The 17290-nt window shown below is 42.1% G+C and overlaps 1 protein-coding gene across 1 annotated transcript in view; it reads right to left on the bottom strand.

Moving 5' to 3' along the window:
- Positions 1-17290, bottom strand: part of CDRT1 (CMT1A duplicated region transcript 1) — a 34563-nt gene that overhangs the window by 9909 nt on the left and 7364 nt on the right. The window contains 10 exon segments of the mRNA XM_032208886.1: positions 3738-3750; positions 3753-3800; positions 3803-3894; positions 8227-8369; positions 9789-9937; positions 10819-10940; positions 11143-11346; positions 14795-14940; positions 16373-16445; positions 16447-16484. Of these exon segments, the coding sequence (XP_032064777.1) occupies positions 3738-3750; positions 3753-3800; positions 3803-3894; positions 8227-8369; positions 9789-9937; positions 10819-10940; positions 11143-11346; positions 14795-14940; positions 16373-16445; positions 16447-16484 (1028 nt within the window).

Raw genomic sequence — 17290 nt, forward strand, 5'->3', positions numbered from 1 at the left:
ATTCTGAATGGATCCGAATGATCGGGACTCGAAACAGCTCTATTACGTCCGTGCTTTTTGGGGGGGAAGAGAGAGAAAGAGGGAGAGGGAAAATTTTTTGGGAACGGTCGTAGCCTTCCTCATCTGGATCCTGGAGCGAAGCGCAAAAAGCACAAAAAAAGTGTTGGGGTTTTTTTTGTATACTCTGATTTTTGTCTCTCTCATTACTGTTTTCAATTCAATTCTTTTTTTCCAGTCTTTTTTTAAAACTGAACGCTTCTACCTCCACCCCTCCTTCGCAGTCTGCCCCGAGGAGTTTTGGAGTGGAGGGGAGGAAGAGGGTTTGAGGCGTGGGGATGGAGGTGGTCGCCGCTTAGTTCCCCCGCCCGGGTTCCGGCGGAGAAAAGAGGACGGGATGGGGTGGGGTGGGGGATCGGCTGGCCAAGATTTCCAAGCTCGCAAACAGCACGGATCCTCCAACTCTTTCTCTCCAGCTCTAAGTATTTACACTGAGGTTTTTAGCTCCAGCATCCCTGTTTTTAAAATGCTGAAGACCCATCCTGATCCCTCCAATGACGTTCAGATAATGAAATATGCAGGGCATGTTGTAGTAAAAAAAAATTGCCAATTATCATGATTGAAACAGGATCTGAATTGTAGAACTCCAATTTGCTTGGCATAATGTTTAAAGGACTTTGATTTGAAGAGAAGAGATTTCAGAGGAAGAAATGGCTGTGGCTTCAGAGGAACAAGTGGCAGCCTCAAGTTACATGAGCTCGCCATATGTCATACCTACATGCTTGCAAATTCTTTTACTTATTGACCAAAGACCCAGCTAGGAAAAATGATAACCATGGAATCCTTTAGTGAATGCTATGCAGCAGTATGTGTATCAAAAGCATAGATTTACAGGAGCTTAGTAGAAATGTGGTGTAGTACTAATGCAAATCAAAAGCAGAAGAATTTATCCTTGAGGATCTTTACTATTTTCAAGCCTCTTCCCTCTTCAGGCTTCAGAATTTAAGGAAAGAGAGAGGGAGAGGGAGAGGGAGAGGGAGGGAGGGGAGAGACAGAGAGAGAAAGAAAGAGGGAGTGTGCGCACAGGAGTGGGGATTTTCTAAAAATCCCATTGAATCCAGAGGAGGGAAGAGAGAAAGAAAGAGGGAGTGTGTGCACAGGAGTGGGAATTTCCTAAACCCCATTGAATCCAGAGGAGGGAAGAGAGGAGTGGGCTTTTTGTAAAAATCCCATTGAATCCAGAGGAGGGAAGAGAGAAAGAAAGAGGGAGTGTGTGAGGTGGGGGATTTCCTAAACCCCATTGAATCCAGAGGAGGGAAGTGAGAAAGAAAGAGGGAGTCTGTGAGGTGGGGGGATTTCCTAAACCCCATTGAATCCAGAGGAGGAGTGTGTGTGTATTTGTGTGTGTGGTGTGTGTGTGTGTGTGTGTGTGAGAGAGAGAGAGAGAGAGAGAATATCACTGTCTTGTAGCTTATGATTCTTGATGAATGTATTGTATTTTATTTTATTTATGTACACAGAAGACAAATTCCTTGTGTGTCCAATCACACTTGGGTAATAAACTATTGTAGTCTACTCTACTCTACTCATTTTCTTTCAATTCTAATAGGGAGTTTAGCTTCTCTCTTGAAATGTAAGCTAGCATAATGCAAGCTAGCTTTAGCTTTCAAACAGTTCATTTAGTGACCAAAGTTACAACGGCCGATGACCATTTTTCACACTTAGCGACCGTTGAAGCATCCTCATGGTCACGTGATCAAAATTTTGATGTTTGGCAACAGATTCATATTATGATGCTTTCAGTGTCCTGGGGTCATATAATCGCCTTGTGTGACCTTTTGACAAAATATAAAATTTTTAATCAAGCCGCCCCCCCCCCCCCCCCCCCGGTCAATGGTGTCCCTCTTTACCAATCTGAAAATCTGGTCACCTTATCTTAACTCTACAGTTGAAAACTGTTGGAAACTAAACCTTTCTGTGTGTGGTCAATTCCTCCTTTGACCACATTTTATATATTCTGTGCTTTTGTTTTAATAGCTCTCAATAGGTTAACCATTTCTGTCTGCTATTTCACAAAAGGCATTTTCAGGCACAACCTAAATTGTATCTATTCCATTTGTATCTATTCCACATCCTCCATAAACACTTCTAGTGTAATGATTTTTAAATACACATTAACATTAACTTTATCATATTATCAAAAATCATGCTATCCATATCTCAGGACATATTCATATCTTTTTTAGTTCTAATATTCTCTTATTTCTCAAGAACATCCATTCTTTTGTTCAAACAAAATAGTAGGCAATTTCAGATCAGGCCATCCCAGTTCTCCTCGCTCTTTTTCATCCTGAGTAAGTCTTCATTTATTTCTTCATACTATCTTTTTTCCATTGCTTAAATGGAACATCAGTTGTCAAAATTGGTATTGTTTGATACAAAAATATATTACTCTAGGCAATATATTCATTTTTATCCCAATGACAATTTTCCCCATCTTAACATATCCTCCTTGAATTCCTTCTTGAAACCTTAGTATAAATAGTTTGAAATAACATATACCAGTAATTCATTTTTTTTTTTCTCAATCTGAAAATCTCAATGTTGGTTTTTACCATCTTTTTGCTGGCATCTTCATTTTATCATTACTAACTTTAAAATCCTACTATTACAACAAAATTGTTTAATTTTTCATTAATATTTCTATTCTTTCCAAAGGGTCTTCCAAAATTATCACCAAATACAATTAATATGTTTAATCTTCTCTCCAACAATTCTATCACCCCATCTTAATACTTAATACTTAATTCAATACTCCAAGAGTTAAACAAAGAACAATGGTGACAAAGGATATCCTTGTCTTGTTCTATTCATGGAATTCCAAGCCTATAACCTTCTCCCACCAATATACAGTACTTCAGCTTTTTGTGGGATAGAAAATCCCTTCCCAAATATCTGAAACCAGAAAAATTTGAAGACCTGTAGTTAAATTGATCCTAAATAGCTTTCCCCATAGCTACATTTTCCATAATATGCACAAATGTAAATATGTAAGCTTAGCATGGGTATTTGTGGCCTGTAAAGATAAGAGAGTGACTTCAAATGAGATTGGATGGCCTGTTCATATTAATAATTAGTGTAATACTGCTGCACTATCATGGGTGGCTGTCTAAGGTATGCATATTGTCAATTCTATTACAGGAAGAGTTATATTTTTAATTTAGTTTGAAACATCATGATTTTCTTCCTCTTTCTCTCAAAGAAAAACAGTCAAGAGAAAACAATACAATGAAGGCAGGATTCAAGAATTTAGAAATCTACCACTGTTGAACGGAACAATGTTTAGCTATTTTTGAAATTCCGTAAAAAGTATTTTGGAAGCAGAAAAACTCAAAATCGTCTTTCAATTTTACATGAGAAGACTGAACTCTGGAACTTTTATAGAAGGAAACAATAAATAAAAGATTCACCAAAGACCCCAGTTTAAGTTACATTGATTTGTTTTCTTTAGTTATTTTGTTTGAAAGTGTACATGGAAGGTCAATGCATCATTATAGCCAGACTTTAAAAATACATACCTCAGAAGTAATACCCATCAATTTTAAGTAAACTTACTTTTTAAGTAACAATAATTCAAGACTATGTTGCTTGGGGCAGGTTGGATTCACAGCATTTCCATATATCTCTTTCTTTCATTACCATTATTATTATTGAATTAGGAATAAGAACTTTAATCATACCTGTTTTCTAAATACAGAAGGACACCACTGGGTCACCTCTGCTGTTTGCTCTCATAACCCTCAACAGATTCCAGAGAAGAAGTTAAATATGCGTATCTTCCCATCAGCGCAGCCACTGATGACTCTGAGATAAACAAAGGCCAGCGATAGAACCTCCCTACAAACAAGATCAGCAATTAAAAACAAATAGTTATCTTTTTAATTAAGTTGATACATGATATTATTTTAAAGCAAATTTTAATGCAGTGATGTTTATTTAATATACTTAAAATTATCAACAATTATTTAAAAAGCCTACAGTATTAAAAGAAAAAAATAAAGATTCTTTCAGCATCACCATCTACCTAGCACCATCTAGAATGTAAGTATTAGGATAAGATTAACTTTTCATCCAAAGTTGAGTATAACTTTTTTTACTTAGATGTAGTACAGAGACAGAACAAACTCTATGATAAAATAGATGCAAAATTTCAGATTATGTTCTGAAATGGTTTCCTTATTTGATGAAGGAGGGAGAAAAAGAAAGAAGAAAAGAAAAAAAGAGAGGAGAAAGCTACAGCACAGACTTACAGACTGATGTCAGCCCTATTTGACAGACTAGATCCAGGATGGCAAACCTATGGCATGCGTGCCACAGGGAGCCATTTGTCAAGGCACGCGAGGCATTGCCTGCAGCTGGCCAGCGTGCATGCGCGTGCTGGCCAGCTGAGTTCAGCCTTTTTTAAAGCCATTTTTCGGCTCCAGAGGCTTTATAGGAGCCTGGGGAGGGCGAAAAGAGCCACCCTCGCCTCCCCCGAAGCCCTCCGGAGGCTTCAGAAGCTTCCATGAAGCCCCCAGAGTGCAAAAAAACGGCCCTGTGGCCAAACAGGAAGTTCAGGAATGGACTTCTGGTTTGCTCGTAGGGTCGGTTTAAGCCCTCCGGAGGCTTCAGGGATCTTCAGGCGGCTTCCCTGAAGCCTCCAGAGGGTTAAACCGACCCTCTAAGCAAACTGGAAGTCACTTCCGGTTTGCTCGTAGGGTCTTTTTAGTCCTTCAGAGGCTTCAGGAAAGCCTGAATTTCCCTGAAGCCTCCGGAGGGCCTCCGGGGGGGGGGGGTTGTTTTCACCCTCCCCAGGATCCTATAAAGCCTCTAGAACCTTCGGAGGTTGAAAAAAGCATGGAAAAATGGGGGGGAGCGCCTCTCATGTGTGCATGCACACCTGGGGGGGTGGGTTTCATGCATTGCATTATGGGTGTGGCATGCCTGCGCACGACCCCCCTGCATTCCCCCCATGGCACGTGAGCAAAAAAAGGTTTAGAGATTAGAGATTTAGAGATTTATTAATATTTGTAGGCCGCCCTTTTCCCTGAGGGGACTCAGGGCGGCTCACATAAAATAGGGGAAGGGAGATACAGACATTAAGGTAAGACATATAATAAATAATAAACAACTACATTCATCATTCGGGAGGGGAATTATCCTTGTCCCCAGGCCTGACGGGCGAGCCAGTTCTTCAAGGTTCGCCATCACTGGACTAGATCATAAAATTAACTCCACAGAATGGCTAAAGCTACTTTTATTGAGTTTGGCCATAATAACAGAATCTTCCAAGTCTGACTGTTCTAATTCCCTAATTCACTGAGATAAGGGTCTTATCTCATGTGAGCCACTTCCAAATGTTATTAGATGCTCTGGAGTTTAAAAAGTGCTTTAATACCTTTTGCCTAGGCAACAAAACCTGAATATCTCTATCAGTGTCATCTACCTTACTTTATACAATGTGAACAGCTAAACATTCATAACTCCTTAGGTGCCATCTATCAGTCTGACCTGCCCAGAGTGTGTCCAGAATCCAATTTGGATGTTTCAGGTTCATCCTTGATTTTTTATGAATTAAAAAATATTCAAAATCACCTGTACTCACAAATCATTCTAAGAAGAAAAAAATGATTGTACTACTGTACTAAGAGAGCAATTGCTAGAGAAAAAATTGGAATTTAACATTTGGAATGTGAAAAAATAACTACCAAAACAAACTGAATCTCTTAAATGAAAGCAGTCATTGTACATTATGTGGGCTAAATAGGGAGCTGCCTGAATTAGGAAATTATATTGGTTTCAATCCTGTGTGCCAGTGGCACCTTACTCTAAATGCTAACAACAAAAAGAGCAATAAATCAGACTAGAAAGGAAATGTGATGCAGAAAAAATAGATGATAGATTAAAAGAAATATTCTCTCCTTCCTGTTTAGAGACCAATTAGTTATCCATTTCACAACTATTTCAGGTGCGAAATGGAAGGCAGGGAAATTCTTGTCAATGGTCTCTCAGCTTTCCTTGCAAATAATTCTTGTATATATCTATATATCTATATCTATCTATCATCATCTTCTATATATTATTTATGTAACATACATACATACATACATACATACATACATACATACATACAGAGCCGAGGTGGCGCAGTGGTTAAATGCAGCACTGCAGGCTACTTCAGCTGACTGCAGTTCGGCTGTTCAAATCTTACCGGCTCAAGGTTGACTCAGCCTTCCATCCTTCCGAGGTGGGTAAAATGAGGACCCAGATTGTTGTTGGGGGCAATATGCTGACTCTGTAAACCGCTTAGAGAGGGCTGAAAGCCCTATGAAGCGGTATATAAGTCCAACTGCTATTACATACATACATACATACGTTCCAGCATAACTCTGGAGCGCCTCGAACAATTTCAACCACACTTGGTACACCTAAGACTTACCCTCAGGAAAAAAATACTGGGGTGGGGTGTAAGATACCCCTGGTGTGTGTGTATGTGTGTGGAAGGAGAGCGAATGTGGCATCTTAGGTCAGCAAGTGTTTTGATGTCAGTTCCTTTGCAGCTTCCTCTGGAAAGCCAGCCATGGCATTCACCCTCCAGTGGACCAATGGGGAAACGCCTGATGGATTTGGGGCAATGTGCCAGGATTGTAGACAGGGCGGAAAGAGGAGCGCATGGGAGGGGAAAAAGAGAGGACAGGGATAATGGGCATGGGAATAGGGGGAAGAAAGGCCCCTCTCAATGGCTCCCTGTCAGACAAACGTTTTGACGTGTATACCCAGGCAATGCCGGGGTTATCAGCTAGTTATATATATAGTTACTGGTCATGACCTCCATCTGATTTGAATACTCAGTTGTATCTGTCCGCCCCGTGCCAACTCAAATGAAGCGGTGGACGTGATGAACCAGGGCCTTGAAGCTGTTAGGGACTGGATGAGGGCTAACAAGCTTGTGCTCAACCCAGATAAGACCGAGTGGCTGTTGTGTTTCCCTCCCACTAATTTGGCAAGTATTCCATCTCTCAGGCTGGGGGGTCAAATATTACGCCCCTCAGACAGGGTCCGCAACTTGGGAGTCCTCCTGGACCCACAGCTGACTTTTGAACCCCATCTGTCAGCTGTGACCAGGGGGGCATTTGCCCAGGTTCGCCTGGTGCACCAGTTGCGCCCCTACCTGAACCGGGAGGCTCTCACAATAGTCACTCATGCCCTTGTGACCTCTAGGCTGGAGTACTGCAATGTGCTCTACATGGGGCTGCCCTTGAAGAGTATCCGGCGACTTCAGCTAGTCCAGAATGTGGCCACGCGAGCGATTGTGGGTGCACTTCACTTCACCCACATAACACCTATCCTCCGCGAGCTGCACTGGCTTCCAGTCGATCTCCGGGTACGCTTCAAGGTGCTACTTACCACCTTCAAAGCCCTTCATGGTAGTGGATCTGGGTACTTGAGAGACCGCCTACTGCCAATTACCTCCACCTGACCAATTAGATCCCATAGATTAGGCCTCCTCCGAGTCCCATCTGCCGGTCAATGTCGACTGGCAACTACGCGGAGGAGAGCCTCCTCGGTGGCAGCTCCGACCCTATGGAACGATCTCCCCGTGGAGATTGTACCCTCACCACCCTCCAGACCTTCCACACAGCCCTTAAAAACTGGCTATCCCGTCAGGCCTGGGATTAAAGACTGTAACCCACCCGAATAGTATGAATGTCGTGCTTTTAATGATGTATTGTCTTATGTGTCAATTGTTTGTTTCCCTCCCTTTTCGAGTTGTAAGCCGCCCTGAGTCCCCCAGGGAAAAGGGCGGCATATAAATAAATTACTCTAAACTCTAATACTCCTAGATTGCAGGCCTCTTCTTCCAGAACCATAGTCAGCGTCAGGACTGGCATAATCCTTGAATCAGATGGCTTCTGAATTAATAGCTGAGCCTGTCCCTGTTTTTCTCATCTGGTTCCAGTCTTCAGTCTCTGGGTCATCATGACCTTGACTGCATCTTTCATTTAGCCAGAATGAAAATAACTTCCTTCATGCCAGAAGACTACCTTTCTCAATGGTTTCAAGATTTATCTCCCTCTTTCATGGTTTCAAAATATCTTCCCCAGTGGCTTCAAAGAACACAATGGTTCTTTAATAGAGTGATTGGTACAGTTTAAAATGCAAACTGTATTTTATATTAAAAAGACTTACTTGGGATGTCGGAAAGCCATTAGACATCGCTTATGTTTTCCCACCATGCTCCATGCCAAAATATATCCATCACTGCTTCCTGTCACAAGATGCCACTCATCAAATGACAAACATTTTACAGCACCTCGATGACCTTCTAAAACCTGTAAAAGGAGGAGGAAGAAGAGGGGGGGGGAGGCTTCTCTTTGTGTACTTTTGATATAGTACTTTGATTTGATTGTGGCTGATTGCTTATTTTGCCAGTGAATATTGAAGCTAAAACTGTGAAAGACTTTCCATAGATTTCTTTTGCTAGCCTCTCTCCCAAATGTCACTAAGGCTAGCCTCTTTATTGGATTACAAAATAACCAGAGTGATATTGTTTTTCCTGCTCAGAAGTATACTGTATAGAAACATTTCTAAAGCTTTGAATGATTTCTATTTATTGTGTGTAAAATGTTTATCAGATATTCCCTATAGAAAATAAAAAGATGTTAGATGTAAGATCCAATAACAACTCTTAAACTGGAATAAACTGGAATAAACTCTTAAACTGGGTCTTAAACTGGAATAACAGAGTATGAATCAGTGTTTTTCAACCTTGGCGATTTAAAAATATTTGGACTTCAACTCCCAGAATTCCCAAGCCAGCAATTTGCCAAGATTGGTGTACACTAGCATAAATAGCAATGCTGTATAACTATGGCCATAAGTGTCTCTATCCCATCATGATGTATTTCAGTTACAGAGTTAATAAAAAATATCCCCAGCAGATATCTCACAAAGTGAGTTACACATGCTTATTCCCACAGGAGTATATATGTTCCACATAAAATGAATTATGTTTGAGAAGAACAAGCCTTGCTAAAGAACAATGAGCCCTGAGGGTAGGCATATTAATCATTGACTTTGTTAGAGAGAAAAAATAGAAAAGGTAAAGTAATTCTTTTGATTTCTTTTGAGCCAGCCTTTCAGTTGCTCTGATACAAGAATGAAATACTGCTTTTTTTTACTCCTTAAATATCTTTACATTATATCATTATATCATAATATTACATGTTAAGATTTCAAGATGAAACTTTAAAAAACTTTTAACTTGTTTTTGACGATTATCTTACCAAGTTTTTATTTATTATTTATTTATTTTGGGGGGGGGATTTGTTTGCTTGCTTGAAAACTTTTCTCGTGTAAGAAGAAATCCTAGAGTATCACGGGAATCTCAAAACTCTACAAACAAGATCTCAAGATTATTTCCCAATTAGTGATTTATATATCATGTTATAGAAGTATCCATCCAGCTTTTGATAAATAACAGTAATGAAGACAGACTTTGTACCACTTTAAAGGGGACTGAATAGGATTTAAATTACTAGTGGAGAATTGACTCAGGGCTAAGACCAATCTCTCCTGGGCATGTCTAATTTATAGCATGATGCCTAAGGGGACTTTGCATTGAAATGTATTTTAAGCACTTTCTGATTCTTCCTGTACTCTTGTCAGTTTGTAGGTACAATTGCACTGTTGGTTACTTACCTGAGTTTAAATGTGAAAGAAATTGGGCCAATCTTTTGGAAAATTCATACCTTGATTAGTATATATGACTCAGCATGCCAAACTTTCACGAGGCCCTTGTCACAGGAACTCACAATATAAACCTCATTCATTTTGGCAGCCCAAACATGAGCTTTGTGCGTGAAAGTTTTAATACATCGCGCAGTTCTCATGTCCCACACTGTAAAAAACAAGAAGATGTAGTGATTTCTTAGCACGTTGCTCATCCTGTTTACTCAGAAGTTAAGTTTCAATGCATTTAATGCGGCTCAGTCCAAGATAGAAAAACATCAGTGAGACTTATCTGGGAGGTTATACATCACATGTATCAGAGGAGTGTGATTTATCTATATTCACTGAATTGTGTTTTATCTGTTTGAGAAATGCACTGCTAGGTTGCTTATACTACGTTAAACCTTTGTGAATGAGTGGTTCAGAATATGATGTCCAAGTCGGCAGGGAGCAGAAGTAGTCTGCACTAATGCATTCTAACCATTGCACCACCATAGCTGAAAAATGAACCAAGTAGGATTTTTAAGCCAGGGAAATAAGGCCCCACTGACTTTTGGAGTGTTGTTCTCAGCATGGTACGTTAAGCCTAGTGTAGCCCTTGGGCTGAGAACATCAGTGATGGGTTCCTACTGGTTCGGACCGGTTGGACAGAACCGGTAGTGGTATAGCAGCCTGGGTCGCTGGAACCTGCAGTGGCCCAGGCCTGCCATGTCCCGAACTGGTTCCCCGGTCTCTTCTGCTGTCACTGCCATGTTTCTGCACATGAGCAGAACAGTTTTCAGTCAACTGCGCATGCGCAGCAATGAGTGGGGGGGGACTTGCGAGCGCAAAATGCCGTCTCAGTGAACTGGTAGTAAACCAGTTAGGAACCCACCACCGGAGAACATGCTTCTGATTTATGTTGGAAAAAGTCATGATTGGCTCATTGTCAAGCAAGTCTTCTTTTCTCATACAACTTACTAGTTTCTTACTTTACCAACTTTAGCATTTTAGCTGAAGTCATTGATCCCCCCCCCCACTTCTCTAAGAGGGATTAAAGCTGATATTCACATTTTGCTGTGCAGTCTTTGGATGCAGACACAAATCTGAACTTGCACACATCCAAGCAAGTGATATTCCCTTTATGGCCCAGAAAAATCTTCATACAGGTTCCTTTTCTGATGTTCCACATTCTAAAAAAGAATTCAAGAAAATGGTAAATAAACACTATGCAAACAGAAACTGAAAAACCTATTATATAGCCAGAATAAAACAAGCTGATCTTCCTCATTGTTGCATCAACATTCAACCCCCCACCCCAAAAATGGAAACTAACTCCTGGAAAAGGTAGATTAAACTGTCCTGGGATAAAGAAAGGACATTAAAAGCATTCACCTGATACTGAGATCATAGCTGCCACTCAGGAGGAATCCTCTGTCTTCATGGAGATACAAGGCTCTGATACTACCAGCATGCCCAGTGAAGACAGGAGGGACATTCTTAATCTTCTCTATATCTAGAAAGTGGACTTTTCGATCTAAAGAACCAAAGGCCAATAGCCTTCCAGTAGTGCTGTGAATCACTCGATTGGAATCCAGACTGAAATAAAAAGCAAATGTTAAATTAGGACCCTGATTTATTTTAACAGGCATACTATAATTTCTACATCCCTTTCCTTGTTTCCACTGGTGGGGCGCAAAATAACCAAACCTTACTGTTTCCAGACAAAGATGCTTCCACAAGCTTGGAAGGATAGTTCTTCCATATGTTTGAACAATTCTTATGGGTGAGTTGGTGAGATGTATCCTTTTTCAGGTTTCAGCCACATACACACATATGGGCATTTATCAGTTTTACTTTCAGGCAGCAGAGTTAACAATGTAGCATGGAATATCAAGCAAAGCAATTTTTCTTTCAAATAGGAGTGTGCAAGTTAGTTCAAGTTTCAAAGTTTCAAGTTTCAAAGGACATGATGGCTCAACAGTTCAACACTGAGCTTGCCAGTTGGAAAGCTGACAGCCCAGGTTCGACACACGAGCACCAGGCAACTGGATGAGCTCTCATTACTTGCCCCAACACCTGCAAACTAGCAGTGCAAAAGCATGCAAATGTGAGTAGATAAATAGATACCACTTCGGTGAGAAGGTAACAGCATTCCATGCACTGTTCCCTCTAAGATGCGCGGCTGCGTGGCTGCGCACATGGCATGAAACACCGCACAGCAGTTTCTAACTGCCGCGCAGTGATTTCTGTCACAGGCTCGGGAAGCTGAGGGGCCTCAGATTTTCTGTCTTGGTTAGGGTTACCATGGCACAGGGGTGGGGGAACAGTGGCAGGAGCTTACACAGCACAGCCGGTCTCCTAGGACCTCCTAGGCGCTGGCTGCGCCGCTCATTACCGTCAGTCGCCCCGCAAAAGCAAATGCGGGGAAGTCCTTTGCAGGCAGCTAGAACTGGCCGCCCGCAAAGGACCTCCCCAGACTTGTTTTGATGAGCACAGAGCGACTGACAGTAGTTTGCGCGGGGTGCGGCCACTCAAACTAGCATCAGTCACCCTGTGTTCAGCAAAGCAAGCCCGGGGAGGTCCTTTGTGGCGGCCAATCCAAGCCGCTTGCGTGAAGGCTCTGCAGCTGAAGTGAACCCCCCAAAGCCCCCACCGCCACCAGAATATCTGCTGCTGCCTCTTCCTCCTCCAACAGCACTGCCGTATTTTCCGTCCGACACTGCAGCTGAGATGAAGCTGCCAAAGCTCCCGCCAGCACCCCCGCCCGTGGCAGTGGTGCCTCCCCCTCCACGCGAAGCACCTGAGCTGGGCCCCGCGTTATCCATCCCCCGCCCCTCCTCCGCCGTGCTTTTGAGGAGCCATGAGGCTGCGGGAGCTGTAGGAAGGCAGCGGAGGGGGCGGGAGCAGGAAAAAAAGGCCTCATGGCTTCTCAAAAGCACGGTGGAGGTGGCGGCAGGGGTAACGCGGTGCCCAGCTGAGGTGTTCCGAGCGGAGGTGGAGGCACTGCCACTGCTGCCATGGGCGGGGGCGCCAGCGGGAGCTTTGGCGGCTTCACCTCAGCTGCAGTGCCGGGCAGCAAATGTGGTGGTGCGGTTGGAGGAGGAGGAGGCAGCGGCAGCAGTTATTCTAGTGGCGGCGGGGGATCATTGGCATATTCAGTGGCAGCCCTGCCCCCTGTGAAAAAAAACCGAAGATGGAGTAGATCCACGCAGATGACGTCGCTGCAACATGACTGGAGGAGGAATTCTGGGAGTTGAAGTCCACAAGTCTTAAAGCTGTCAGGTTTGAAGACCCCTGGGTTTTTTTTTCTAAAAGGGTTAGGGGTGCAAGGATCTTGTAACAATAGCTTTAAGACTTGTGTGCTTCAAATGCCAGACTTTCTGAGCCAACATTTTGGTTGCTAAGCAGCAGCGTTGTTAAGTGATACTGATATTATAATACTTTTAATTATTGTGGGTACCTTGAATAAACATAACTTTGAGTTTCAAATAATACTGATTTTGTTGTTGTCTTAGGTGACATTGTGAAAAAAATTCAGGTGCTCAGGCATGAAAATGTGCCGCTCAAACACTACTTTTCTGCTCACGCTGAAAAAAAATTAGAGGGAACATTGATTCCGTGCACCTCGGTATATAGTCATGCTGGTCATATGACAAGAGAAATGTCTGTCTCTCTTGGTTAAAAAACAGAGATAAGCACCACTCCTTAGAGTGAGACACCCCTGGACAAGGAAAACCTTTACCTTCACCTTTTCAAGAACCAGGTCAAAGTTGTCAGCTAGTCTAAGGATTTAAGATTCAAGAGTAGAATTCCTACATGGAAGTCATACAGGAGACAGATGTTGTTTCCAGCAAGGAGAACAGAGGCAAAGCAAGTCTCTTATATAGGCAGCAGCCAGATATCACTAATTAGAATGTTTAGTCCCTCACCTAATAGACTTTCTCTGTTCTGTTTTCTCTTCTATTCATCTAGAACCTGGGCCCATGACAAGATGAATGAGAATTGGATGAGGGTAAATTATATCTTAGACACATACCGTATTTTTCAGAGTATAAGACGCACCCTTTTCCTCAAAAAGAGGCTGAAAATCTGGGTGTGTCTTATACACCGAATACAGCATTTTTTTTGCCTCCCAAAGCGCCACCCTTCACCAAAATGGCTGTATATACCCTTATGGGGGCTGGGGAGGGCAAAAATGAGCAAAAAAACAGGCTGTTTTTTTGCCCTCCCCCCAGCCCCCAACAGCACTCTATAAGCCTCCATAAGGCTATGCATGCAATTTTTTGACAAAAATGGGCCCATTTTCATGAAAAACGGGCCATTTTTTGCTCATTTTTGCCCCCCCCCCAGCACTTTGCAACTCCCCCCCCCCAGGCTATTCATGCCTTTTTGGGGGGTGGGGGAAACGGGCCCATTTTTAGAAGGTTTGCAGAGTGCAAAAATTTTTTCCCTTTTGGAAAGCTCTTTAACTGATTGATGAGAATTACATTGATCAAGTGCTGTGCCAGCAGAAACACCTACCTATCTATGGTATTTCTCTCTATCTCTATTTCTCTCTCTCTCTATCCCACTCCCTACCTACCTAACTACTCTCTCTCTCTCCCTACCTATCTACTGTATTTCTCTCTTTCTATTTCTCTCTCTCTCTCCCTTTATCTACCTACCTACTTACCTACCCTACTCTCTCTCTCCCTATCTAGCTACGGTATTTCTCTCTCTATTTCTCTCTCTCTCCTTTTATCTACCTACCTAATTACTCTCTCTCTTCCTATCTATTGTATTTCTCTCTCTTTCTATTTCTCTCTCTATCCCTCTTCCTACCTATCTACACTCTCTCCTTCTTACCTTCTGTATTTCTCTCTCTCCCCCTCTCTCTCTCCCTTTATCTACCTACCTACCTAATTACTCTCTCTATCTCCCTACCTACCTACTGTTTTTCTCTCTCTTTCTCTCCATCTCTATCCCTCTATCTACCTCCCTACTTTTCTTTTTAATTTGCCTCCTCAAAACCTTGGTGCGTCTTATACTCCCAAAAATACGGTACCTGTTTATTAGAATACGAACATTGTAGCCACTGCAGAAGACATTTCTTTCTTCTAATTTGATAGTGTCTGTCTCCTGGCCGTGATATGCTTTCTGCATGTATTCAATTTCTTCACTTTGACTTGTAATTTGTTGCTGATCATAATCCTGCAAGCAAAGCAAACAGTGACAGTGATAGATGATGAGAAAGGGAAAGCAAATAGCATACATGGAAATATGTGACTTCCTACTTAAGCTGGCAGAAGTGCTGGATTTCTTTCTCTCCCCAAATCTTCTCGTTCTTAGCAGCATAACCAGAACAAAAAGATATACATATTCCAATAATTATACACTGACATTTCTCCCTTTGGAAAGAGAAACAGTACAGTTAAGGGCAGGAAAGCTCCATCTTTCTATGTTTGATAGTTTCCATCTGCTACACGGCAGTGAGAAATTATCATCAAAATGCCTTGAGACTAATGTGCTGGACTCATTCATGAAGGTTTGTGTACAATAGCACAGAAGTAATTTACCATTAAAATCTGCTAGCATTTGGTTTTCTGATTTAATCTGCAGCCTTAGAATTCCTTGGTGGTCTCTCATGCAAAGTAAAAATGAAATTTATTGATGCTTAGCTCTGAAGCCCAGGCACAATGAACTAGGCTCTGCCACCCTACATAATAACTATATAAAATCCTGGAATTCCCCATCAATCAGTTCATGGAATTCCAAGAAGGAAAAGGGTTCTGCCCCAGCGATGCAGAGGGCTTGGGGCATGCAGTTAAACTCTACGCTTAGGATGTTCTTTCAGACCAAGTTTATTATCAGGCATCCTTAATAGCAAAACTTATAGTTCAGTGTTGTGACTCAGCAGCAGTCTTCTGTGAGTCTTTTCGGGATGCAAGATTAACGATGCAGCTGGGGCTCGTTAGTGGGGTTTTGGAGATAAAAGGACGGATGCTGCCACACCCTGGTTGCAGGAGTCAACATTCATTCATGCATCAGTCTCATCGGTCATGGTTTGTTTGTGATTTGCTTTCTGTAACCCTGATTCAAGGAGACACTTGGAGAAGTGCATTGTGTTGTAAGAGTTTTGTTTTGTATTCTGTTATCTGGTCAGAGACTTTATTTATGTTATTTTTGGGCTCGCAGCCAGTCTGAGCCGAGAACTGATAAAGAGAGTTCCTTTTAAGTTTGTTTGCCTGTCGTCTGTTAACGAGCGAGGAAGGGGAGACAGAACAGTTCAGTGTTAAGATACTTCTGACTTTCCATGATCTGACCCATCACGTAGTGTACAAAGTCTGTGATCTTCTATATCCCTTGATGAACAGAGATGAGGAGATGAAGGGGATGAGCGGTGGTTGCCATCCCAGTTAACAAAGGGCGATTCAGAGAGTGACCAGTAATAAATCACTTTTCCCGGCAGAATACCTGCTGCCCAATCAGGGAACACAGATGTGGTCACATGTTATGGAACTACATTTCCCACAAGGCAGTTCTGCCTACATTTCCCATAAGTTAGTTTCTTAAAGGAGACAGTTCTTAATTCCTACATTAGCTATATACTGTTGGGACAGCACAAAAAGTATCCACAATTTACCTTGAATTGCTTCTTAGTTTTGGTTAGAACTATATCACCATTTGCTGTTATGCGAGGAATAGCAACCTTTACTTTTGGCATAGGTGGAAATTGCTCCTTTAGGACATAAGCCCTGAAACAGATAACAAAATTGCAAATTCATAATACTGCACAGGATACAGTTCCTTAAATAAATGTGTTCCTGAAAAGGTAAATCCAAAATGCTACAAACATACAGTACACATTTCTTTGTGAAAAGTCAAGATCAAATTTAGAGATGGCTTTGCTCAATCTACTGTCTTTAATGGTGCAGGGAGATTTTAGCACTGATATCGTTTTGAAACAAACCATCTAATTCAGAGCAAGAAAACAAGCATTTGGGGACTAGGGTATAATTGTGGCCTCATCAAGTTTTCCTCATCACATTTATTGTGAGAGAGATAGGCAGATTTAGTTGGAATAATGGCAGATGACTGGCAATAAAACAGAACCCTCTACCACACTTGAAGGAAGCATAGTAAGACAGTCTTTTCTTCCTTGCCCTTTGGAACATCATAATCTCCAATGTAAGATCCACCCTCCCTTTTGACCTTCCATAATGGCCTGAACATTTGGCTCTGCCAGCTGGCCCAGAGCTCCAAGGGGGTTGCACCATTCTAGAGGTAGTTATTGGATTAGGAAACACCCCACCTCTCCCCATGTCTTTTGTGTTCCCCTCCTCTCCATCTTTTAACAATGTTTATTACCTTTTTTATAAAAGACGTGGTGGTGCAATGGTTAGAATCCAGTATTGCAGTCTAATACTGGTGGGTGCCAGCAGTTCTGTTCTGACTGGCTCAAGGTTGACTCAGTCTTCCATCAGAGGCAGGTTGCTCCCAGTTTGCATCGGTTCGGGCGAACTGGTAGTGGTAATTGGGCCTGGGTTGCCAAACTGGTAGT

Source organism: Thamnophis elegans, chromosome 2, assembly GCF_009769535.1.
Source record: "Thamnophis elegans isolate rThaEle1 chromosome 2, rThaEle1.pri, whole genome shotgun sequence".
In the NCBI taxonomy this organism is placed as follows: domain Eukaryota; kingdom Metazoa; phylum Chordata; class Lepidosauria; order Squamata; family Colubridae; genus Thamnophis; species Thamnophis elegans.